The sequence below is a fragment of the Ranitomeya imitator genome, chromosome 8, assembly GCF_032444005.1.
Source record: "Ranitomeya imitator isolate aRanImi1 chromosome 8, aRanImi1.pri, whole genome shotgun sequence".
Classification (NCBI taxonomy): domain Eukaryota; kingdom Metazoa; phylum Chordata; class Amphibia; order Anura; family Dendrobatidae; genus Ranitomeya; species Ranitomeya imitator.
In genome coordinates, this window is record NC_091289.1 from 15,250,644 (window position 1) to 15,274,426 (window position 23,783).

The 23,783-nt window shown below is 46.3% G+C and overlaps 2 protein-coding genes and 1 long non-coding RNA gene across 8 annotated transcripts in view; 1 reads left to right on the top strand and 2 right to left on the bottom strand.

Annotated features, from left to right (window-relative positions):
- Nucleotides 1-17,395, bottom strand: part of USP19 (ubiquitin specific peptidase 19) — a 40,891-nt gene extending 23,496 nt beyond the window's left edge. For all 4 annotated transcript variants that reach the window (XM_069736372.1, XM_069736370.1, XM_069736368.1 and 1 more), the window contains exons 1-6: nt 17,146-17,395; nt 11,650-11,927; nt 5,143-5,271; nt 4,896-5,032; nt 2,434-2,895; nt 487-793 (exon numbers count right to left, since the gene is read on the bottom strand). In XM_069736372.1, coding sequence (XP_069592473.1) covers nt 487-793; nt 2,434-2,895; nt 4,896-5,032; nt 5,143-5,271; nt 11,650-11,791 — 1,177 coding nt within the window. In that variant the 5' untranslated portion in view covers nt 11,792-11,927; nt 17,146-17,395. The remainder of the gene's footprint in view (nt 1-486; nt 794-2,433; nt 2,896-4,895; nt 5,033-5,142; nt 5,272-11,649; nt 11,928-17,145) is intronic.
- A 90-nt stretch (nt 17,396-17,485) lies between these two features.
- LOC138647399 (uncharacterized) overlaps nt 17,486-23,783 on the top strand; it is a 31,348-nt gene continuing 25,050 nt past the window's right edge. Inside the window, exon 1 of the long non-coding RNA XR_011314958.1 lies at nt 17,486-17,590. This is a non-coding gene — a long non-coding RNA (uncharacterized lncRNA). The remainder of the gene's footprint in view (nt 17,591-23,783) is intronic.
- Nucleotides 21,350-23,783, bottom strand: part of LAMB2 (laminin subunit beta 2) — a 62,911-nt gene continuing 60,477 nt past the window's right edge. For 2 of the 3 annotated variants that reach the window (XM_069736373.1, XM_069736374.1), the window contains 4 exons: nt 23,585-23,726; nt 23,280-23,456; nt 22,445-22,604; nt 21,668-21,943 (listed from right to left, as the gene is read on the bottom strand). In XM_069736373.1, the coding sequence (XP_069592474.1) occupies nt 21,807-21,943; nt 22,445-22,604; nt 23,280-23,456; nt 23,585-23,726 (616 nt within the window). In that variant the 3' untranslated portion in view covers nt 21,668-21,806. Of the gene's footprint in view, nt 21,944-22,444; nt 22,605-23,279; nt 23,457-23,584; nt 23,727-23,783 lie in introns of all 3 variants that reach the window. The other variant, XM_069736375.1, reaches the window with a different exon arrangement.

Consider the following 23,783-nt stretch of genomic DNA (forward strand, 5'->3'; position numbering starts at 1 on the left):
GAGGAAGTAGAGAGCCAGTGTCATGGCCCTATGGACGTGTGACCGCTGCAGTCAATCACTGGCTGCATCTATCATATGGCCAGAAGAGGAGCTGTGAGTGAACAATAAGGAGAGTATACTTAAGGCTAAACATTCGATAGGCCGGCAGCCATCCCCCGTCTCCCCTCATACACAGCTCTACGACAAAGACTCCTCTGCCGGCGATGTAACGGCAGGCCGTAACCCAACATGCCCTATCGTTCCCTACCCCTAGACATAGTCCGTTTCTGGGACCCTCGACTCACTTCCTGAAACAGACTATCAGCCGATCGCGTGGATATCGGTGGATTCAGACCACTTTGAGGGGGTCTTGACTTATTATTTTAAGCTCGACAGATGGTTCGGGAAAAAAAAGAAATCAGTGGAAATGTCCCCCATCAGTTAGAATGCACGATAGTAAAAGGATGGCATCTCAATGATTATGACGACACGTTTCCAGGTAATTACCTTCTGATGTGTCGTCCAGACGATTATCTGGTTTTCCAGCCGTGGCTTCTTCATGGGCGACTTCCTTGTGAGATGACTCCGCGATCGCCTCGCTATCATCCGGCAGTACTGAAAGTTCCTCCTGACAACCCGCAGATCGTTCAGGGGGAAGTTGTGACAACTTTTCAGACAGCATCAGCCGATCCAAACTTGCATCCCCTTGAGGGCCGGGAACCCGAACACTACAGCACATGGACTGTACGGCTGGCGCGGCGGGCTGGTGCTCTGCTTCAGGAAGAGGAGTCTTCTCTGCGTCAGCAATTACAACCTGCAATAAAAAGTATTGTGATCAAGCCGGTACACCAAGACATTACAATGGTTTGTGACTGAGCTGCGATACCACTCACCGCCTCCGAATGGGAGCGGCGCTGTTTCAGGAAGGAAGCAGCCATGTTTTTCAACCCCTTCCCACTATGCATTTTATGCATCGATAAGAAAGGGCATCACTACAGATATCAGATACTGGGTAAGTAAGCCTGGCCGGGATGACTGTCTATATCTAAAATTGTACCTCTGCAGGCCGCGTCCTGGGTCAGGTTACCAAACGTAGAGAGGAGCAGGGTCTAAGAATAGAGACGGTCCGTGCGAATGTAAAAAGAGGAGTAAGGGGCCTGTGGCTGAGCAGTGTCTGATATGCCCCTTCCTCCACACAGGGGATTTTGGGTTGCTTATTCTTGGGATCGCCGAGGCTCCCAGGAGGTCGGACCCAAGAAATTAAAAATTTATCTCCAGACTATGGTGATCACGATACGTTCAGGGGATTGAAATATGAGCGTTTTGCAGATCTATACATCTATACTGAACTTTTATCTTGTGAAAAGCAAAAAAAAAAAAAAAAAAAATAGACCCTCAACACTGAAATTGCAACAGCAAGAAGGAAAAGTCATGGAACAATGGAAAAATCACTGATCTTCAAATTATGAAAGAATAGAAACAAAATTTCCAGTAACATGAGCGACATACGGCCTTGTTCTGCCATGGCGGAAGAGTCTCCAGACTTCTCTCCCACCAAGCACATTGGGGACGTCTTTGGATGGTGATTATGCAGAGGCTGCCAGCAGTGGATCTTGATGACCAGAGGCAGAACCTTCCTCAGACGACCATTAATATCCTCAGTGATATTATCCGAGGATGGAATTGTAGGGATTTCGGCATGTGTTGTTCAAATCAAAACATTATCCATCTCGCATGTTCAACGTGGATATTTTCTCTCTGAGCCCTGTTCATACAGGTACTATACAGATGATCAGGTTTTTAAATACATCAGATAGGGATTATATACATTAGACAGGACTGCTCTATTATGGGTATACCTTGGCGATTGGTGGAGCAGCTTAACATACATTTTTTTGCAAAAAAAAAACGTATTAACTAAATACCCTGTATTTTTTCATTTTTGACTACCACTTGCTTATTTACTGTGATTTTTTTTTTACAACAGAGTATTTTTTTTTACCTCTCTGTGCGCTTTTGTGTTTTCTAGTTCTTTGGTGATGTGAACAGGTTCCTACAGACTTGTTCGCTATGCAGGTGGCCCATGTGTTTTTTGTGTATGTATATGTATATGTATATGTGTATGTATATGTATATGTATATGTATATGTATATGTATATGTATATGTATATGTATATGTATATGTATATGTATATGTATATATATATATATATATGTATGTATGTATGTATGTATGTATGTATGTATGTATGTATGTATGTATGTATGTATGTATGTATGTATATATATATATATATATATATATATATATATTTTTTTTTTTTTTAAGATTACTCCATTTGCAGATCGGTAACTTCTCCAGCCTACGATTTCCAGAATTCCAACATCTTTCCATCTGAGTGTTGCAATTTCAACATTAAAGAGTTTATATTCTGGATTAAATACATTCTTACCTTCTCTTCTCGGACATCCTGTGGCCCCTCCTTGGGCCTGGCAGGTTTGGGGGTCAATGGACAATCCTTGGCCTGGATACCGTCAGTACATTTGTTTTGCTCTTTACCGCTGGGACTCTTATGGGAGTCTTCAGAGTTGGCGTTTTTCTGGCTCCGAGGACTGACATCGCGTGCAGAGACTGTGGGGCTGAGCTTATGTGCGGAGACCTTCTTCACCTGCGTTCCGGGACTAGGGGCAGATTTCCTTGTGAGGGGACTCCTCGCCCTCGGCTCTGCGGCGGCGGCTTCCTGTGCCCGTTTGACATTTCTGAGATCAGGTTTGATCCTTTTAATTTCCAAGTTCCCGACGGGTTGAGATTGATTGGAATCGGGTGCAGGCAGTTTCAAAGGGGATTTTGTCTTTCCATTTTCTTTTGCGGCGAGCGGCTTTGCTGGCTCTTTCATCATGTCTTTCTTCTTCTTCTGCTCAGGAAAGAGTAAGAGAAATTATTAATTCATTTCATTGGTTTGTATGTGAATCAAAGACATTAGTGCCTCAAGGAGAAATACAAAAAAAAAAAATATATATATATATATATATATATATATATATATATATATATATATTATAATATAATATAATTCGGCCCCCCGGGACTTGTCAACCTTTTCCCACATATCAGGCTTCAAACATAAAGATACCAAATGTAAATTTTTGGTGAAGAATCAGCAATTGTGACGTTGAACAAAATTTATTGCTTATTTTACATTTTTGTGGAAATTCAAAAACTGAAAAGTGGGGGGTGCAATATTATTCGGCCTCTTTACTTTCAGTGCAGCAAACTCCCTCCAGAAGTTCTTTGTGGATCTCTGAATGATCCAATGTTGTCCTAAATGCCTAATGATGATAAATATAATCCACCTGTGTGTAATCAAGTCTCCGTATAAATTCACCTGCTCTGTGATAGTCTCAGGGTTCTGTGTGAAGCACAGAGAACATCATGAAGACCAAGGAACACAACAGGCAGGTCCGTGATACTGTTGTGGAGAAGTTTAAAGCCGATTTGGATACAAAATTATTTAAAAAAACTTTAAACATCCCAAGGAGCACTGTGCAAGCGATCATATTGAAATGGAAGGAGTATCATACCACTGCAAATCTACCAAGACCCGACCGTCCCTCTAAACTTTCATCTCAGACAAGGAGAAGACTGGTCAGAGATGCAGCCAAGAGGCCCATGATCACTCTGGATGAACTGCAGAGATCTACAGCTGAGGTGGGACAGTCTGTCCATAGGACAACAATCAGTCGTACACTGCACAAATCTGGCCTTTGTGGAAGAGTGGCAAGAAGAAAGCCATTTCTCAAAGATATCCATAAAAAGTGTCGTTTAAAGTTTGCAACAAGCCACCTGGGAGACACCAAACATGTGGAAGAAGGTGCTCTGGTCAGATGAAACCAAAATCAAACTTTTTGGCAACAATGCCAAACGATATGTTTGGCATAAAGGCAACACAGCTCATCACCCTGAACACACCATCCCCACTGTCAGACATGGTGGTGACAGAATCATGGTTTGGGCCTGCTTTTCTTCAGCAGGGACAGGGAAGATGGTTAAAATTGATGGCAAGATGGATGGAGCCAAATACAGGACCATTCTTGAAGAAAACCTGTTGGATCCCAACCATAAAGCAAAAGCTACAATGGAATGGTTCACAAATAAAAGTATCCATGTGTTAGAATGGCCAAGTCAGAGTCCAGACCTCAATCCAATCGAGAATCTGTGGAAAGAGCAGAAAACTGCTGTTCACAAACGATCTCCATCAAACCTCACTGAGCTCGAGCTGTTTGCCGGGAAGAACGGGCGAGAATTTCAGTCTCTCGATGGACAAAACTGATAGAGACAGACCCCAAGAGACCTGTAATCGCAGGAAAAGGTGGAGCAACAAAGTATTAAGTTAAAGGGGCCGAATAATATTGCACGCCCCACTTTTCAGTTTTTGAATTTCCACAAAAATTTAAAATAAGCAATAAATTTCGTTCAACTTCACAATTAGATTCTTCACCAAAAATTTACATTTGGTATCTTTATGTTTGAAGCATGATATGTGGGAAGAGGTTGAAAAGTTCCAGGGGGCCGAATACTTTGAAAAGGCACTGTATATATCTATCAACCTCAGTAAGTGCCTGGGGTGTGTCCGTGCGCAAAATTGTGTAGAAGGGCAGCAGATGACAGAGGCCGGACTGACCTGTCAATCAACCGCAGGAGCCAGGTGAGGAACAAGCAGTGAGGGCCGAAGACCCTGAAGTGCTTTGATACGCCCAAAGCACTTGCACTTAATTTGCCTCTAACAACAGGGGAGGATGATACCACAAAAGTTTCGATTTTTGCCAGATGACAGCACACAGTGTCATACCTTAAGTTTTGGGTAGAAATTCCTCCTTAAAATAAAGCAAGCGTGGACGAAGCTACGACAATTACCTGGAGACTCGGCCATTTGTTCATTGGGATCTTCTTCTGTAAGATGAGCTGAAGGACGTTCCCTTTCTCCTTGTACTGGATTTTACTGCATGATCCTTCTATTTCTTCATGGAAATGGCAGTTCCACCGATTGCCCTCTGGGAATAAGAACAACGTAAAATACTGGTATCAGCAACTGACCCGGTGTGGAAGACCCAAGAAAATGACTTGTAATTGCAATCTCGGCTTTCTCGCCATCGGTGGATACCTGGGAAGTGGATGACGCAGTCCGTGTCGGTGAACTCCGACTTCAGCTCATCCACGTTCACTGCTCCGGGCCCGGGGTTCAGTTTTACAATCACTTCCCCTGAATTCTGCTTCCAGTCAATCATCATGTCTGAAATCAGAAACAACAGTCTCAAAACCCGTCCCGAGATAGAATATGAGATTTTACAGCAAGTCCCCCCCCACCAATGATAGGTCCACAAGGGGTGGTCCGCAAGGATATCCCCCTGCCCGAATCTCTGCACAGATCTCTACTGCAACACGGCTGTTATCTGAATATACAACTATAAAAGAAGGATGGGTGTATAGGTCTGCCAAAATGATAGACAGATAGTGCTGCGTCCTGGTCTCTCGACGGAATTGAATTAGGTCCAGATAGCACTGAAATGATGGATATTATGTAGGCACAGATATTACCGCTTCCTTCCCTCTATTTGTAAATGATGGAGACTCAGATTGTGCAACTTCCTTGCCTCGCTCTGTAAATTATTGAAGCTTAGATAGTGCTACTCGTATGCTTTTCTGTAAATTACAAAGGCTCAAGTAGCATTGCTTCTTTACCTCGCTCAGGAAAAGATGATGGCTCAGATAGTACCACTTGCTTGTTTCTCACTGTAAATGATGGGGGCTTAGATAGTACCGATTATCTGTCTTCCTGTAAATGTTGTTATAGTAGTAATCTCCTTCTGTTATTCTGTTAATGTAAGCAGATAGTACTCCTTCCTGGTCTCTCGTAATAAATGTTCTGATAATGTAAGCAGATAGTACTCCTTCCTGGTCTCTCGTAATAAATGTTCTGATAATGTAAGCAGATAGTACTCCTTCCTGGTCTCTTGCAATAAATGATGTATGCACAGATAAGACTGACTCTGTACGTCAGCTGATAATTGATGTAGCCCTCTAAATTATATTACAGGTAGTACTGCCTCGCTGTCTGGTTCTGTAAATGATGTAGGTGCAGACAGTATGGCTTCCTTGTTTCTACCCATAAATTATGGTAAGTAGGCACAGATAGTACTATCTGACTCTTCCTGCTAATGAAGTAGGCAATGATAGCACTGTCTACGTCTGTTAATGAATAGAAGTGAAGATTAAAAAAAAAAAAAATATGAGCATATGCCCTGCAGTAAGTAAATAGTAATAGTACATGTAGATAACATAGGGGACTTCTGTTTACTTTGTTTTGATTAAAAAAAATGTGTAAACGCCATTTCACCACGACAAGGTGTGCCCCAATCAGAACAGTTCCGAACTTGTAGTTCACCTCACTATGAGTCAACAGATGTAAATATAGATAAGGGCATCACAATTCTCACTGTAATTTTCCGATCTGAGACATCATCCAATATCCTGGTGTTAGAGTCAGTTTAGTGCCCTTGTAGATACAGCGACCGCGGCATCATCTGTTCACAGCTCCTTAGATACAGCGACCGCGGCATCATCTGTTCACAGCTCCGTAGATACAGCGACCGCGGCATCATCTGTTCACAGCTCCTTAGAGACGTCTCCTGACACCTGCACATGGCGAAGTCTAACTACCATGGCAGCACCTGTACTCCCGACAACTCATCTCCAAATGGCAATGTTCACAGGCTCTGCCCCTGCAGAAACCCCAGCGCTGCCCCCGCAGAAACCCCAGCGCTGCCCCCGCAGAAACCCCAGCGCTGCCCCTGCAGAAACCCCAGCGCTGCCCCTGCAGAAACCCCAGCGCTGCCCCTGCAGAAACCCCAGCGCTGCCCCTGCAGAAACCCCAGTGCTGCCCCTGCAGAAACCCCAGTGCTACTCCTGCAGAGACCCGAGCGCTGCCCCTGCAGAGACCCGAGCGCTGCTGCCTGCCGCAAATCACCCACGTGAGCCGAAGGGGGAGATACAGGTGCTTCTCACAAAACTTGAATATCATCAAAGTTACTGTATTTCAGTTCTTCAATACAAAAAGTGAAAGTCATATATTCTATAGAGTCATTCCACACAGAGTGATCTATTTCACATGTTTATTTCTGTTAATGTTGATGATTATGGCTTACAGCCAATGAAAACCCAAAAGTCATTATCTCAGTAAATTAAAATAATAACAAAGAACACCTGCAAAGCCTTGCTAAGTGTTTATAAAGGTCCCTTAGTCTGTTTCAGTAGCTCCACAATCATGGGGAAGACTCTGACCTGACAGATGTCCAGAAGGCGTCACTGACACACTCCACAAGGAGGGGAAGCCACAAAAGGTCATTGCTAAAGAAGCCGGCTGTTCACACAGTGCTGTATCCAAGAATATTAATGGAAAGTGGAGTGGAAGGAAAAAGTGTGGTAGAAAGAGGTGCACAAGCAACCGGGATAACTGCAGCCTGGAAAGGATTGTTAAGAAAAGACCATTGTGTATATTATGCAGCCATTTCTTGTGCTCTTCCATTCGCTCCACAACCTTGGAGTGAAGTTCTACATACAATTGTGAGTATGATTGTAGGTAATGAAGAGGGATTCACAGAGCTTTTCTGCTGGTAATTCACAGGTTAATCGGAGGTGCCGCCATCTGTTATTATTACGGTGACATCAGAGTAAGACGCTTGAGCTCCAAGAGCCAAATCCCCTTCACAGTAATGAATCCGACTTGACTTTTCTAGAAACACGTCAGCATTGGCTCGTTATCGCCATCTGACCAAGTTACAATAAAGTGTACAGATATCGCTATAGCACGGACATATTGTTCGAATATCATTGTAAAGTGACATCTTAGAAAACTATTTCATACCCAAAGTCCTACAATGCTGCTAACAGGCGTTTTAGTGGCTGTGAACGCCTCCAAGATGGAAAAATGGGTCATCACTGGTGTTCATTGTTACCTTTAGTTAATAAAACTGAACCAAGTTTCTCTCTTTTTTTCATGTGTTCATTCTCAGATCCTGATATACAGATTGTCGTTTGATGTTAATTTCAGATTTTTCTCTTGAGGGAGTGTCCCTCCCAGCACTACAGGATGAGTGTGAACTGTGCCTGTCTCTCCCAGCAATATAGGCTGGGTGTGAGTCGTGCATGTCCCTCCCAGTAATATAGGCTGGGTGTGAGCCGTGCATGTCCCTCCCAGTAATATAGGCTGGGTGTGAGCGATGCATGTCCCTCCCAGTAATATAGGCTGGGTGTGAGCCGTGCATGTCCCTCCCAGTAATATAGGCTGGGTGTGAGTCGTGCATGTCCCTCCCAGTAATATAGGCTGGGTGTGAGCCGTGCATGTCCCTCCCAGTAATATAGGCTGGGTGTGAGCCGTGCATGTCCCTCCCAGTAATATAGGCTGGGTGTGAGCGATGCATGTCCCTCCCAGTAATATAGGCTGGGTGTGAGCCGTGCATGTCCCTCCCAGTAATATAGGCTGGGTGTGAGCCGTGCATGTCCCTCCCAGTAATATAGGCTGGGTGTGAGCCGTGCCTGTCTCTCCCAGCAATATAGGCTGGGTGTGAGCCGTGCCTGTCTCTCCCAGCAATATAGGCTGGGTGTGAGCCGTGCCTGTCTCTCCCAGCAATATAGGCTGGGTGTGAGCCGTGCATGTCCCTCCCAGTAATATAGGCTGGGTGTGAGCCGTGCATGTCTCTCCCAGTAATATAGGCTGGGTGTGAGCGATGCATGTCCCTCCCAGTAATATAGGCTGGGTGTGAGCCGTGCATGTCCCTCCCAGTAATATAGGCTGGGTGTGAGCGATGCATGTCCCTCTCAGTAATATAGGCTGGGTGTGAGCCGTGCATGTCTCTCCCAGCACTACAAGATGAGTGTGAACTGTGCCTGTCTCTCCCAGCAATATAGGCTGGGTGTGAGCCGTGCGTGTCCCTCCCAACAATATAGGCTGGGTGTGAGCCATGCATGTCCCTCCCAGCAACATAGGCTGGGTGTGAGCCATGCGTGTCCCTCCCAGCAATATAGGCTGGGTGTGAGCCGTGCGTGTCCCTCCCAACAATATAGGCTGGGTGTGAGCCATGCAAGTCCCTCCCAGCAATATAGGCTGGGTGTGAGCCATGCATGTCCCTCCCAGCAATATAGGCTGGGTGTGAGCCATACATGTCCCTCCCAGCAATATAGGCTGGTTGTGAGCCGTGCATGTCCCTCCCAGCAATATACAGGTCCTTCTCAAAAAATTAGCATATAGTGTTAAATTTCATTATTTACCATAATGTAATGATTACAATTAAACTTTCGTATATTATAGATTCATTATCCACCAACTGAAATTTGTCAGGTCTTTTATTGTTTTAATACTGATGATTTTGGCATACAACTCCTGATAACCCAAAAAACCTGTCTCAATAAATTAGCATATCAAGAAAAGGTTCTCTAAACGACCTATTACCCTAATCTTCTGAATCAACTAATTAACTCTAAACACATGCAAAAGATACCTGAGGCTTTTATAAACTCCCTGCCTGGTTCATTACTCAAAACCCCCATCATGGGTAAGACTAGCGACCTGACAGATGTCAAGAAGGCCATCATTGACACCCTCAAGCAAGAGGGTAAGACCCAGAAAGAAATTTCTCAACAAATAGGCTGTTCCCAGAGTGCTGTATCAAGGCACCTCAATGGTAAGTCTGTTGGAAGGAAACAATGTGGCAGAAAACGCTGTACAACGAGAAGAGGAGACCGGACCCTGAGGAAGATTGTGGAGAAGGACCGATTCCAGACCTTGGGGAACCTGAGGAAGCAGTGGACTGAGTCTGGTGTGGACACATCCAGAGCCACCGTGCACAGGCGTGTGCAGGAAATGGGCTACAGGTGCCGCATTCCCCAGGTAAAGCCACTTTTGAGCTACAGAGAAGCAGCACTGGACTGTTGCTAAGTGGTCCCAAGTACTTTTTTCTGATGAAAGCAAATTTTGCATGTCATTCGGAAATCAAGGTGCCAGAGTCTGGAGGAAGACTGGGGAGAAGGAAATGCCAAAATGCCTGAAGTCCAGTGTCAAGTACCCACAGTCAGTGATGGTGTGGGGTGCCATGTCAGCTGCTGGTGTTGGTCCACTGTGTTTCATCAAGGGCAGGGTCAATGCAGCTAGCTATCAGGAGATTTTGGAGCACTTCATGCTTCCATCGGCTGAAATGCTTTATGGAGATGAAGATTTCATTTTTCAGCACGACCTGGCACCTGCTCACAGTGCCAAAACCACTGGTAAATGGTTTACTGACCATGGTATTACTGTGCTCAATTGGCCTGCCAACTCTCCTGACCTGAACCCCATAGAGAATCTGTGGGATATTGTGAAGAGAAAGTTGAGAGACGCAAGACCCAACACTCTGGATGAGCTTAAGGCCGCTACTGAAGCATCCTGGGCCTCCATAACATCTCAGCAGTGTCACAGGCTGATTGCCTCCATGCCACGCCGCATTGAAGCAGTCATTTCTGCCAAAGGATTCCCGACCAAGTATTGAGTGCATAACTGAACATTATTATTTGATGGTTTTTTTGTTTGTTATTAAAAAACACTTATTTGATTGGATGGGTGAAATATGCTAATTTATTGAGACAGGTTTTTTGGGTTATCAGGAGTTGTATGCCAAAATCATCAGTATTAAAACAATAAAAGACCTGACAAATTTCAATTGGTGGATAATGAATCTATAATATATGAAAGTTTAATTATTTACCATAATGTAATGATTACAATGAAATGTAACACTATATGCAAATTTTTTGAGAAGGACCTGTAGGCTGGGTGTGAGCCATGTGTGTCCCTCCCAACAATATAGGCGGGGTGTGAGCCATACATGTCCCTCCCAGCAATATAGGCTGGTTGTGAGCTGTGCGTGTCCCTCCCAGCAATATAGGCTGGGTGTGAGCCGTGCACGTCCCTCCCAGCAATACAGGCTTGGTGTGAGCTGTGCGTGTCCCTCCCTCCCAGCAATACAGGCTCGGTACGAATTGTGACTATCCATCCCTGTAATATAGGCTGGCTATGAGCTCTGTGTGTCCCTCTCAGTAATATAGGCTGGGTGTGAGCTGTGAGTGTTTCTCCCAGTAAAATAGGCTGGATGTGAGTTATGTGACTCTCCCAGTATAATAGGCTGTATGCGAGTTCTGTGCATATCCAGGTTGCCACTGTCCAGCACAGCTTGTATCCTGCAGCTATTTTCTCTTCATGCGCTTTCCTCGTCTATAGCCTGTTTTCTCTGCCCTCCCACAGACTGTAGAAGCTTTTCTGCTGCTCAGAATCATTCCCTCTCTAGTAGCTTGCAATATAGCATTCACCCAGTGATGTAGCCTACTCAGCTCTACCGCCACTCTGCTGCTTTTCTGACAAACAGGGCAGAGCCATTTCTATGTTTTGTAATGAACGGAGGATCACTATGCAGAGATCTGGCTGTGGGGAGGGCGACTGAGCGTGTGTCCAGTTAGATAGACCTGCACATTGCTATATATTGGGGGCATCCACCTAAAAGCTGGGATGTATCAGACACCGAACACTAGACTGAAGTGCAACTGGTTTGTAAAGAAAACAAAATTAACAAATCCCAATACCGACCTTTCCTTGGCTCGGTGCTGGATACCATCTTGCCTTCCTTGCTTTCCTGGTTGACTCGATCCTTCTGCTTCTTTTTATTGATGACATCTTCGGTTCCTCGGGTCGCCCTCCTCTGCCCCGTGCCCTCAGCAGGATGAGACATCTTCTGCCGCTTGGTGGAAACAGATGGGCCCCCGGGGTCTGTAACGGAGTCTCGGTCAGGGGTTCGACGTTTTCTACCTGGGCCAGCTATCTTGGCGACTCTCTGTGGTTAAACTCTCCGTCAAGATAGAAATGATCTGCAATAAAGAGCAGGAATCGGCCACAAGTCAAGTATTTAAACCTTTATTCTCGAGCTTGGAAAAAAATAGAATTACAGGTACTGCAATTATACATCTAAATAGACAAATACTGGGCCTAACGGGGACCCTTCCTTAAAGGGTTATTTCCAGGATTTACCCTCCTTTTGCACCACGATGCTCAATAATTGGCCAGTTGGAGTCATTATTGCAGTTGTCATTTTCTCAAGGTTTTTTTCAGATCGAAAAGGTACCACCACTGATAAGTGGGTCTGAAATGATCCACCAAAATAGAACGGTGGCTGCACCCCATCCATTCTCTATGGACACTGACTACAGTACTCTGCTTTTTCCAGCAGTCCCATAAAAATGGTGCATCTGCGTGGCCCCCAGTCAAATTTAAAAGCCCTGAAGGCCAGATCAGCACGTGATTGGGGGTCTGAGAAACAACAAACAGAAAAGTATAACCTATCCTGTTGTGAATAACCCATGAAAGCAAGTCTGTGAGGAGCTTGATGGCACTACCTTCCAGCTGCGCTACGGCCTTCTGAGCTGAACTCTTATGCATGCTTCTGGGGTTGGCGCATGTGTCGTCCACAGGACCTGTCGTCCACAGGACCTGTCGTCCACAGGACCTGTCGTCCACAGGACCTGTCGTCCACTTATGCACTGGACCGGGAATGCATATGTTTTTAGCGCAGAAGTTGGTGACATTACTGCAAGATGGAACTGTCAATCAAGGGAAGGATCACAGCGCAGGACAGGGTTTGCAGCGGAGATCCGAAAAACGTGCAGGAACTGGGATTGCCCTGAAAACACTTGCAAGCTGCTGCATATTGCAAAGAGATGTGCATGATCCTGGTGCAGAGGCCACATAAGACATCCATGGATGCAGGACCAGAGCTCTGTGCACCTCCTCATGCCTGCCAGGACCCCCAGCTCCTCTTCTGACAAGTCGGACCAGTGTGATATTTTGCCTGCCCAGGTGCGAGGTGCAGGTGGAAGGAAATACTTCACCCCTGGATCATCTATTCAGGAAATCCTGCAACTTAAGATTTGGGATAAACTTTGCCTATAGTGAAGACGTATCCATGACGGGAGCACGGAGTGACTGGTATTAATTTGGCCTCTAATCGCGAGAGGCGTAGATGTGGGCTGAAGGATTACCGGGCACCATCTGTGCTGAGAAATAAGGAGCAACAGCGGCTGCTGTCTGTGCGTTGAAAGGGAATTCAATTACAGCCGAATAATGGGAGGGTACAGAATGCAAGAACTGCGCGGTGCGATGAGCTGCGGCTGCAGACCGAGGACACAATGCAAGAAAAGCGCGGTGCGATGAGCTGCGGCTGCAGACTGAGGACACAATGCAGTGACAACCACTGATCTATTCATGGTGGTTGTCAGCCAGTAACCCTTCCTCCTCCGCCTCCTTCCTCTCTTGCACCGTCTTGTCATGAAACAGGAGGCACAGGATGGAATTCGGAAAGAAAAGTGTATCAGAGTTATCAATAGAAAAGGCAAAAGTAAAGAAGCACCGGAATATTTTTAGAAATATGTTTAGGACTCAACTAGTTCAAAATGCAGTCAACAGGGAGGACGGTTAGGAGCCGAAATACAAAAGCTAATTGGTGGAAGGAGGGGATGGTGTCAGGAGTAGGACCCCCAAAGATCAAAGCAAAAAAAAAAAAAGTCATCATAGTCTAAGGGTACCGTCACACAGTGCAATTTTCATCGCTACGACGGTACGATCCGTGACGCTCCAGCGTCGTAACAATATCGCTCCAGCGTCGTAGACTGCTGTCACACTTTGCAATCTACGACGCTGGAGCGATAATTTCATGACGTATGTGCGATGTAGAAGCCGTTGGTTACTATGCGCACATCGTATACGATATATCTTACACCATGCAATCATGCCGCCACAGCGGGACACTAGACGACGAAAGAAAGTTTCAAACGATCTGCTACGACGTACGATTCTCAGCGGGGTCCCTGATCGCAGGAGCGTGTCAGACATTGCGATATCGCTCGAACGTCACAGATATATCGCTCGAACGTCACGAATTGTGCCGTCGTAGCGATCAAAATTTCACTGTGTGACGGTACCCTAACTCTAGGCACAAGATGCCATGCAAATGGTTAAAAAAAAAAGGCATAACATCTGACAGGTGTTTTACGGTAGCCAAATATTACTGAGCAGCTCTGCCCTAAGGGGGAGTTCACACAGCGCATTTACGCTGCAGATTCTCAGTGCTGAATTTAAAGGGAAAGTCTAGTGCAACAAAAAAAAAATGCTGCAGATTATGATACAAATCTGAGACAAAATCTGCAACCGCTGGCAAAAAAATATTGGAAAATTAAATTAAAAAAAGCAAAACACAAAGAAAAAAAAATGGCATCTCCTCCACTGACCAGAGAACCACCAAGGACCACAGGACGGAGCACTGAAACCAGCACTTTGCTGTTGTTGTGTTTTTTTTTTTTTTTTTAATTGTTGCAGTAAATACTCAGACAATTCTGTACGATTTGCTGCAATCTGCACCATAAATGTCCCCATGGTCGACAGAATATTTGCCCCTGAGTGTGAACAATCCGTTAATGATCCTGTAAATAGATTTGCTAATAAAAATTTTTTTAAAAATAAAATGATTTTGAGGCTTTTACTAAACCGGTGCTGACTTCTGTGCAGGATTATGTAACACTGTTTACACTTGCTGGTTTGGGTGATCGCATACTTTGGCCGCAATCATCACTGGAAACATCTAGAAATCGGCTCCGTGCCAGAAACGCACTAAATATAGAACTGAACGAGTCTATAACAATAAGAAGCAATTATAATGGGAGTGTCCAATACTAACTAACAATAGATTAAATTATACTCCAGAGCTACATTTGAACTTCTGCAATTTTCAAAAATCCCTTCATATAACTATCACTTAATCTGCACTCTGGAAGTGTCATTTCCCCCCATCAATCTGATATCATAAACCCCCCCCCACGTCTTCCATTAAAGGGGTTAAACTGAGCGGTTACTCTACAACCATCTTAACCACGAAACATCTAGAGCACGGCCAGCAGAATAGTGAGTGCAGCTCTGGGGTATAATACAGGATGTAACTCAGGATCAGTAATGTAATGTATGTACACAGTGACTGCACCAGCAGAATAGTGAGTGCAGCTCTGGGGTATAATACAGGATGTAACTCAGGATCAGTAATGTATGTACACAGTGACTGCACCAGCAGAATAGTGAGTGCAGCTCTGGAGTATGATACAGGTCCTTCTCAAAAAATTAGCATATAGTGTTAAATTTCATTATTTACCATAATGTAATGATTACAATTAAACTTTCATATATTATAGATTCATTATCCACCAACTGAAAGTTGTCAGGTCTTTTATTGTTTTAATACTGATGATTTTGGCATACAACTCCTGATAACCCAAAAAACCTGTCTCAATAAATTAGCATATCAAGAAAAGGTTCTCTAAACGACCTATTACCCTAATCTTCTGAATCAACTAATTAACTCTAAACACATGCAAAAGATACCTGAGGCTTTTATAAACTCCCTGCCTGGTTCATTACTCAAAACCCCCATCATGGGTAAGACTAGCGACCTGACAGATGTCAAGAAGGCCATCATTGACACCCTCAAGCAAGAGGGTAAGACCCAGAAAGAAATTTCTCAACAAATAGGCTGTTCCCAGAGTGCTGTATCAAGGCACCTCAATGGTAAGTCTGTTGGAAGGAAACAATGTGGCAGAAAACGCTGTACAACGAGAAGAGGAGACCGGACCCTGAGGAAGATTGTGGAGAAGGACCGATTCCAGACCTTGGGGAACCTGAGGAAGCAGTGGACTGAGTCTGGTGTGGAAACATCCAGAGCCACCGTGCACAGGCGTGTGCAGGAAATGGGCTACAGGTGCCGCATTCCCCAGGTAAAGCCACTTTTGAGCTACAGAGAAGCAGCACTGGACTGTTGCTAAGTGGTCCCAAGTACTTTTTTCTGATGAAAGCAAATTTTGCATGTCATTCGGAAATCAAGGTGCCAGAGTCTGGAGGAAGACTGGGGAGAAGGAAATGCCAAAATGCCTGAAGTCCAGTGTCAAGTACCCACAGTCAGTGATGGTGTGGGGTGCCATGTCAGCTGCTGGTGTTGGTCCACTGTGTTTCATCAAGGGCAGGGTCAATGCAGCTAGCTATCAGGAGATTTTGGAGCACTTCATGCTTCCATCGGCTGAAATGCTTTATGGTGATGAAGATTTCATTTTTAAGCACGACCTGGCACCTGCTCACAGTGCCAAAACCACTGGTAAATGGTTTACTGACCATGGTATTACTGTGCTCAATTGGCCTGCCAACTCTCCTGACCTGAACCCCATAGAGAATCTGTGGGATATTGTGAAGAGAAAGTTGAGAGACGCAAGACCCAACACTCTGGATGAGCTTAAGGCCGCTATTGAAGCATCCTGGGCCTCCATAACATCTCAGCAGTGTCACAGGCTGATTGCCTCCATGCCACGCCGCATTGAAGCAGTCATTTCTGCCAAAGGATTCCCCACCAAGTATTGAGTGCATAACTGAACATTATTATTTGTTGGTTTTTTTGTTTGTTATTAAAAAACACTTTTATTTGATTGGATGGGTGAAATATGCTAATTTATTGAGACAGGTTTTTTGGGTTATCAGGAGTTGTATGCCAAAATCATCAGTATTACAACAATAAAAGACCTGACAAATTTCAGTTGGTGGATAATGAATCTATAATATATGAAAGATTAATTGTAATCATTACATTATGGTAAATAATGAAATTTAACACTATATGCTAATTTTTTGAGAAGGACCTGTACAGGATGTAACTCAGGATCAGTAATGTAATGTATGTACACAGTGACTGCACCAGCAGAATAGTGAGTGCAGCTCTGGGGTATACACATATCAGTAGGTGAATACTCTTCCTTTGGTAGATACAGCCCCCTGGTCCAGATTAGGATGTGATTATTACTGATCCCCGGTTCCTTATGTAACAGACGCCGCTGTGATGATACCGGAGCACAGACCGGAGCGGCGCTGTACACAATACACATACAATCACACACTATATATATATAGATATATACACACACACGCTGCAGACTGTCACTCCTCCCCCGCAGTCGCCTTCTCTCCCGGATCTGCCCGCGGTCCCATCCACCCCCGGCGCTGACTCACCCTCAGCCTCCTCCAGTCCCCGCAGCTGGGAGGCGGTAAGGCCGCAGGAGGCCTCTCCCGGTGACGCGCTCGGTCGCCGCCGCCGTTGCCCCTGGGCGGCTCGCTGTGGCACCATAGACCGTGTCCCGGCCTCTCGTCGCCGCGCAGCGCCCCCTCCGGAGCCTGACAACCATCCGCAGCCCCCGCCGCCTGCACTTCCTGAAGCCGAGCACAATCCTCCCACGTGACCGGGGCTCTCCTGGGGTCATGTGACGCGGCCACAGAGAAAGGGGGTGGAGCGAAGACGTCAGGGCGAAGTCATGTGACCAGGAGGGTTGGTGACGTCACCCCTGACTGTGATCACATGACCGAGCCCTTCTGGGCTGTAGAGGAGGGCGGAGCTTTCCTTCAAGGGCTTCTCCAGATTCATGTAGTCCCGTCCCCTGTGTCAGGATCTCTGCTTGCTGTAAGTGAATGGGAACTTTTTTTTACTCTTTCATTTCAGACACTGAAAACCTTCACCTGAGGGTTTATTATCATAGTAGCCAAAGTCAGCAGCTGGACCTCAGGCGGTCACCTGTGTGTTTGGCGGGAGGGGTTGGACCGTTATCTGAGGACTACAGGTACCAGCCAGGTGATATCTGCTGTACTGGCCCCTACAGGCCGGGCCCCCGGTGTATACAGGTGCAGGCGGAGCCCCAGGGGCCGCTCTCACTAATCCCCTCCTAGAACCGGTGATTTGCTGTAATATCACAACATGTTGTAAAATGACTCTGCTATGAAGCCGGACGAGGGGGGCACAAAGATGGCAGCCACAGGGGCCCCCAGGAGACGCCCCCAGCAGATGCCACAGGGGCCCCCAGGAGACGCCCCCAGCAGATGCCACACGGGCCCCCAGGAGACGCCCCCAGCAGATGCCCCCAAAGAGACGCCCCCAGGAGACGCCCCAGTAGATGCCCTCAGGAGACGCCACCAGCAGATGCCCCCAGGAGACACCCCCAGCAGACGCCCCCAGCAGATGCCCCCAGGAGATGCCCCCAGCAGATGCCCCCAGGAGATGCCCCCAGCAGACGCCCCCAGCAGATGCCCCCCAGGAGACGCCCCCAGCAGATGCCCCCAGCAGACGCCCCCAGGAGACGCCCCCAGCAGATGCCCCCCAAGAGACGCCCCCAGGAGATGCCCCCAGCAGATGCCCCCCAAGAGACGCCTCCAGGAGACGTCCCCAGCAGATGACCCCCAAGAGACGCCCCCAGGAGATGCCCCCAGCAGATGCCCCCCAAGAGACGCCCCCAGGAGATGTCCCCAGCAGATGACCCCCAAGAGACGCCCCCAGGAGATGCCCCCAGGAGACGCCCCGGCTGCCATGACGGCACCGTCGTCACCCTGCCATCATGTGGGGGAGGCAGCGGATGCCAGAAGGGTCACGACCCCCATTTTCAGCCTCTTAAATGATTAACCGCAGCATCTAAGGGGTTAAGCTGCTGTGATCGGACTCCCCATATCTGCAGTGTGCAGGGTCGCAGATATCCCAAACCCCAGGGTGGTCCTGGCCCGGGGTCCCGGGTTCTGAATATTTAGAACTTTGTAATCTTTATTGGCTTTGCTTTCTTATACGCCGGTAGGTGCCGGACTGTGAAACGTTCCGGATTATCAGACTGTCATAGAGACGCGTGGAAAAGTCTAACGCCAAAAGGCCGAGGGCGCACGGAAGTCACGCAGATTCCAAACCCTGATAATGTAGGGTGCGACTATCAGCCGATCCATCAGCCCCCGCTGGTCCCGTGCCGAGGCCTCCCCAGGCCCTTCTACCGTTCTCTCTTCACCCAGTGATGATCTGTGATCGGTGCAGCTTGTGATTGACTGCAGCGGTCACGTGTGGATGCGATACTTCATCACTGGGCAAACCGAGACCATCGGGAGACCAGGGAACTGTTGTCAGAGGGGTGATAGTTGTGTGGGAAGGTGGGCTCACTTTTTACTTCTGTTATTATTCATTTAGTCATGGGTCCTTGGCAGTAATGTAACTAAGGGGGGCACTCAGGGGGCGTTATTATTAAGGAGCACTCAGGGGGAATGATTCATTATTAAGGAGCACTCGGGGAATGATTCATTATTAAGGAGCACTCAGGGGGCATTAATAATTATTAAGGAGCAGTCAGGGGGCATTAATAATTATTAAGGAGCAGTCAGAGGGCATTAATAATTATTAAGGAGCAGTCAGAGGGCATTCATAATTATTAAGGAGCAGTCAGGGGGCATTCATAATTATTAAGGAGCAGTCAGAGGGCATTAATAATTATTAAGGAGCAGTCGGTGGCATTATTATTAAGGAGCACTTGGGGTATTATTATTAAGGAGCAGTCGGGGGGGCACTATTAATTATTCTGGAGCAGTCGAGGGGCATTATTAATTATTAAGGAGTAGTTGGGAGGCATTATTAAGGAGTAGTTGGGAGGCATTATTAATTTTTAAGCAGTCAGGGGGCATTATTATTAAGTAGCAGTCGGGGGGCAGTATTAATTATTAAGGAGCAGTCGAGGGGCATTATTAATTATTAAGGAGTAGTTGGGAGGCATTATTAAGGAGCAGTCGGGGCATTATTATTAAGGAGCAGTCAGGGGGCACTATTAATAAGGAGCAGTCGGGGGCATTATTAATTATTAAGGAGTAGTCGGGGGGCACTATTAATTATTAAGGAGCAGTCGAGGGGCATTATTAATTATTAAGGAGCACTCAGGGGGCATTATTAATTATTAAGGAGCAGTCGAGGGGCATTATTAATTATTAAGGAGCACTCAGGGGGCATTAATTATTAAGGAGCACTCAGTGAGTATTATTAATGGAGCACTCGGGGCATTAATTAAGGGGCATACATGGGGCGTTATTGCTTTTTAGGAGGCAGTTGTGACATATTGCTTGATAGGGGGGCACTCTGGGCACTTTCAGTTTATAAGGGGGCACTCAGACTATTGCAGCCTTGAAGAGGCACACGTGGGGTGTTATTACGTCTTAGGAGGCACATTACAATAACGCCATTATTTCTAGAGTTCAGTATTTGGGGTGCTACGCATCGGAAGCAGCAATAGACACAGAATTGGGGGTGTCAGCCGTACGGGGATATTGTGCAGGTTGGGAAAAGGTCGGGGGTTGCCGGAAATGTGAGAAGTGAATTGTGTTGCAAACTCTGCAGACGATTCGTGGTTGGTAGAAGTCGTCATGGCGGTCTGGGCCTGACGGAAAAAGTGAAAAGACGTCACCTGAAAACGTATACGGTCTGCGGAGCTGGAATCTGTCACTGTATGACGGTGATATCCGGCCGGGTGTTTGAACAGTGCTAGATATTCGGTGACGTCGTCTGCCCAGGTTTGGGGGCCCACTCGTATTTTGTTCCCCTGTGTGCAGAATTCCTAAATACCCCCCAGTCCGGGGTGTAGAGATGGACTTAGTTGTCGGTTGCACATTGATATTTGGGAGATAAGCAGCCGTCAGACCCATCAGCAAGAGTAGGGTTAATGCTAGCATGGCATCGAGCAGCTGAAGTCGGGATATTCGGCATCCTCAGCGCTGACCCCGCGGTAGCATCCATGCACTTCAATGGAGACACGCTGCAGTTCCTCTGCACAGTAAAAGATAGGGGCACCACTGTACAAGGAAGATTTAAAGGGGCTGTCCATGGCTGACATATCGATGGACCGTCCTCAGGATAGGTCATCGATGTCAGATTGGTAGGATGCCGACGCTCAGCACCCCTATATCCAGCTCCATGACAACCAGGAGTGAACAGAACGTAACAGCACAGCTCCATACATGGTTTAGTGGCCGCTCTCGGTACTACAGCTGAGATCACATTCACTTCAATAGGAGCTGCAGCACCGAGAACGGCTGCAGGGGGTCACAGAAGGTGCCCTTTAAAGACCATTTCTGCATTTCCAGCCGCGTTTCTAGTGTCCCAGTGCATCCAAAATAAAAAAAGAAATGAAGCACCTTTTCAACAGGTCGTCGATAAACATGTCGTATTTTGTGTCCACAGCTCCTACGCAGACCAATGCGTCTTCATGGTAACAGACAGCAAACAAAGGTGTTGGTTGTTGTCGGTCACAGTGTAAGGACATAGGGCCTGATTAATCAATTCTGAGAGGCGGTGGTCCCCACTGTTCGTACAGCGATGACATCACGTCTATCACCCCCCCCCCGACAATCCCTTTAAATATTATAAAACACTTAATGCGGTTTATATAACACGGGGACACTCCGGTCAGTTTTATTACAAGTCGACCACGAGGAGCTGAACCTCAAAAAGCGTCTTGTGTTACGAAATGTGAAACCTGTGACATTTCCGGGGCAGCACGCAGAATGAGGATTTAAAGGGATATTAAACTGCACCTTTTCCTCACGCCAAGTACATGGGTGCGGTCTTCTAGAAAACAGCTCCACCCCGCTCTACAGGTTGTGTCTGGTATTGCAGCTTGCTTCCATAAAAGTTGATGGGACTAAATGGCAATGCCAGATGCAACCTGCGGGCAAGGGTGGCGCTGTTTATTGAAAGAAAGCTGCTATGTTTTTCTAACCCCTTTAAATCGAGTGCATCCTTTTTTTTTTTTTTGTATAACACCCCTTTAAATAATCAGACTTTGTGTCGGGGAGCTGGTTCCTGGCGTTTGGTCCTTCCCGTGTGATTTTCTCTATTGGCACGTGTTGTATATCTGGATCTGGTGGTTGATAGCCTCCAGGATGCTCTTCATCTTGTCTTCCAGGCCGTCCAGCTGCTTGGCTTTTTCTTGGAGGATAACCTCGTTCTTCTCATACGACACCTCTAATTCTGTAACGGGTAACAACGACGTTAGTGAATTTCGCGTGTTCCTTACCGAAATCACATCATTCTGTGCAATAAACTCTGTCCATCGACATAAAATGGAAAATAAAGCAACTTTGCAATTGGTCTTCATTAAAACTGTCCTACCGTTTTGTTTCTGCAGCTCCTACGCAGTGCTATGTGTCTCCGTGGTAACAGACAACCAGTAAACCCTGTGTAGTCATAGCAACTCCTCTACTTCTGACCAATCTCCATTTCTCCTTGACTTTGTGACGGCAGGATCAGACTACACAGAGTTTGTTTGTTGTCTGTAACCATGGAGACGCATAGGTCTGCATAGGAGCTGTAGGCACAAAACGGTAGAACATTTTTAGTCACGATGTGATAACAATTTAAAGTTGCTTCATTTTTTTCATTTTAGGTAAGTTGGGATTATATAAAAATAAATCTGATAGTTTGGAATTTCCAATATTCCGGCATTTTCAGCTCCATGCTGTAAGATTTTACCTTGAAGCCTTTTCAGCTTATCCTGCGCGTTTTCCAGCAGCCGCTTCGCTTCGTCCCGCAGCCGATCCGCTTTATTCTTTGCGTCCTTTATGTTTTTCGCTTTGTGCTCTACAAAATTCTGTACGGTTTTATACCGATCTTCCAGCTGTCCGTCCAGCACCTGAGAAGAGATATATATAAATATATTCACCTGTAAAAGGGTATGTAGACTTTTACAACCACGTTAAATTGGTCCAATTTTTATTTTTTTAATTTTTTTTTTTTAAAGAAAATAATTTTTACTATTTTTTTTGTTTAGTGTCCGCAGCTCCTATGCAGGTGTATTGTGTCTCCATGGTTACAGACTACAAACAAACCCTGTGTAGTCAGATACTGCAGTCACGCATCACTCTCATTGGTTCCCACTGTCTGTAGATTACAGAGAGAGTAAGAAAGGGACAGGTCAGGATCAGACTACGCAGGGTTTGTTTGTAGTCTGTTACCATGGAGACACATAGGGCTGCATAGGAACTGCACACATAAAATTGTAGACTTTAGATGCTCTTGAGCACCAGAAAATTTGATTTGACCTATTTAAGGGGTTAGATATATGATGCCTACAAAATTTGGCAAAAAATGTATATTGGACTTGCACCAAATTCCAAAGTGGGGGTCTACCGACCCGCATCCACCCTGGATCCACATCCACATAAATGGCTGTGTCTGCCATAGAAACAAATGGAGAGAGCCACAGATGTGTGAGGATACCTCATGCTCCTTCTGGATCTAATGTTCAGGAAGCGGATCAGCGGACCCCCATCTTGTGATCGATGCGGTCCCCAATTTTGGAACCTACCTTCTTTGCATCGTTGGCTTTGTCCAGGGCGGCAGCGGCCGATTCCTCCGCCCGCGTCGCCGCCAGGCTGTTCCCGGCTCGCTTCACTTTGAGAGCATCGATTTGCTTATCCAGGTGACCGACTCGATCCATGGCGTCATTGAGGCGACTCTCGGCGTTCGATGTTTCTGACTGGATCTGGACGACAGAAGATGGAAAAAGATCACCGGCGACAGTGGGATCAGACTACAAGAGGCTCGTTTGTAGTCTGTAACCATGGAGACGCATAGGTCTGCACTGAGCCTGGATACCGTTCATTGTCTTACCGCAGTCAGCTTCGTCTCTGTGTCTAATAAGTCGCTGTTGGCACTTTGGATGGCGCCTTCTGCGGCGTTCTGTGCCCTCTTGGCATCTTCTAACGCTTTTTTCACTGACTCCGCCGCATTCTTCACATTCTCCGCGCGGTTCCTTTAGGAAAAAATGAACATGAAGAAGACGAGGTTCTAGGTTTAAAGGGAAATTCCA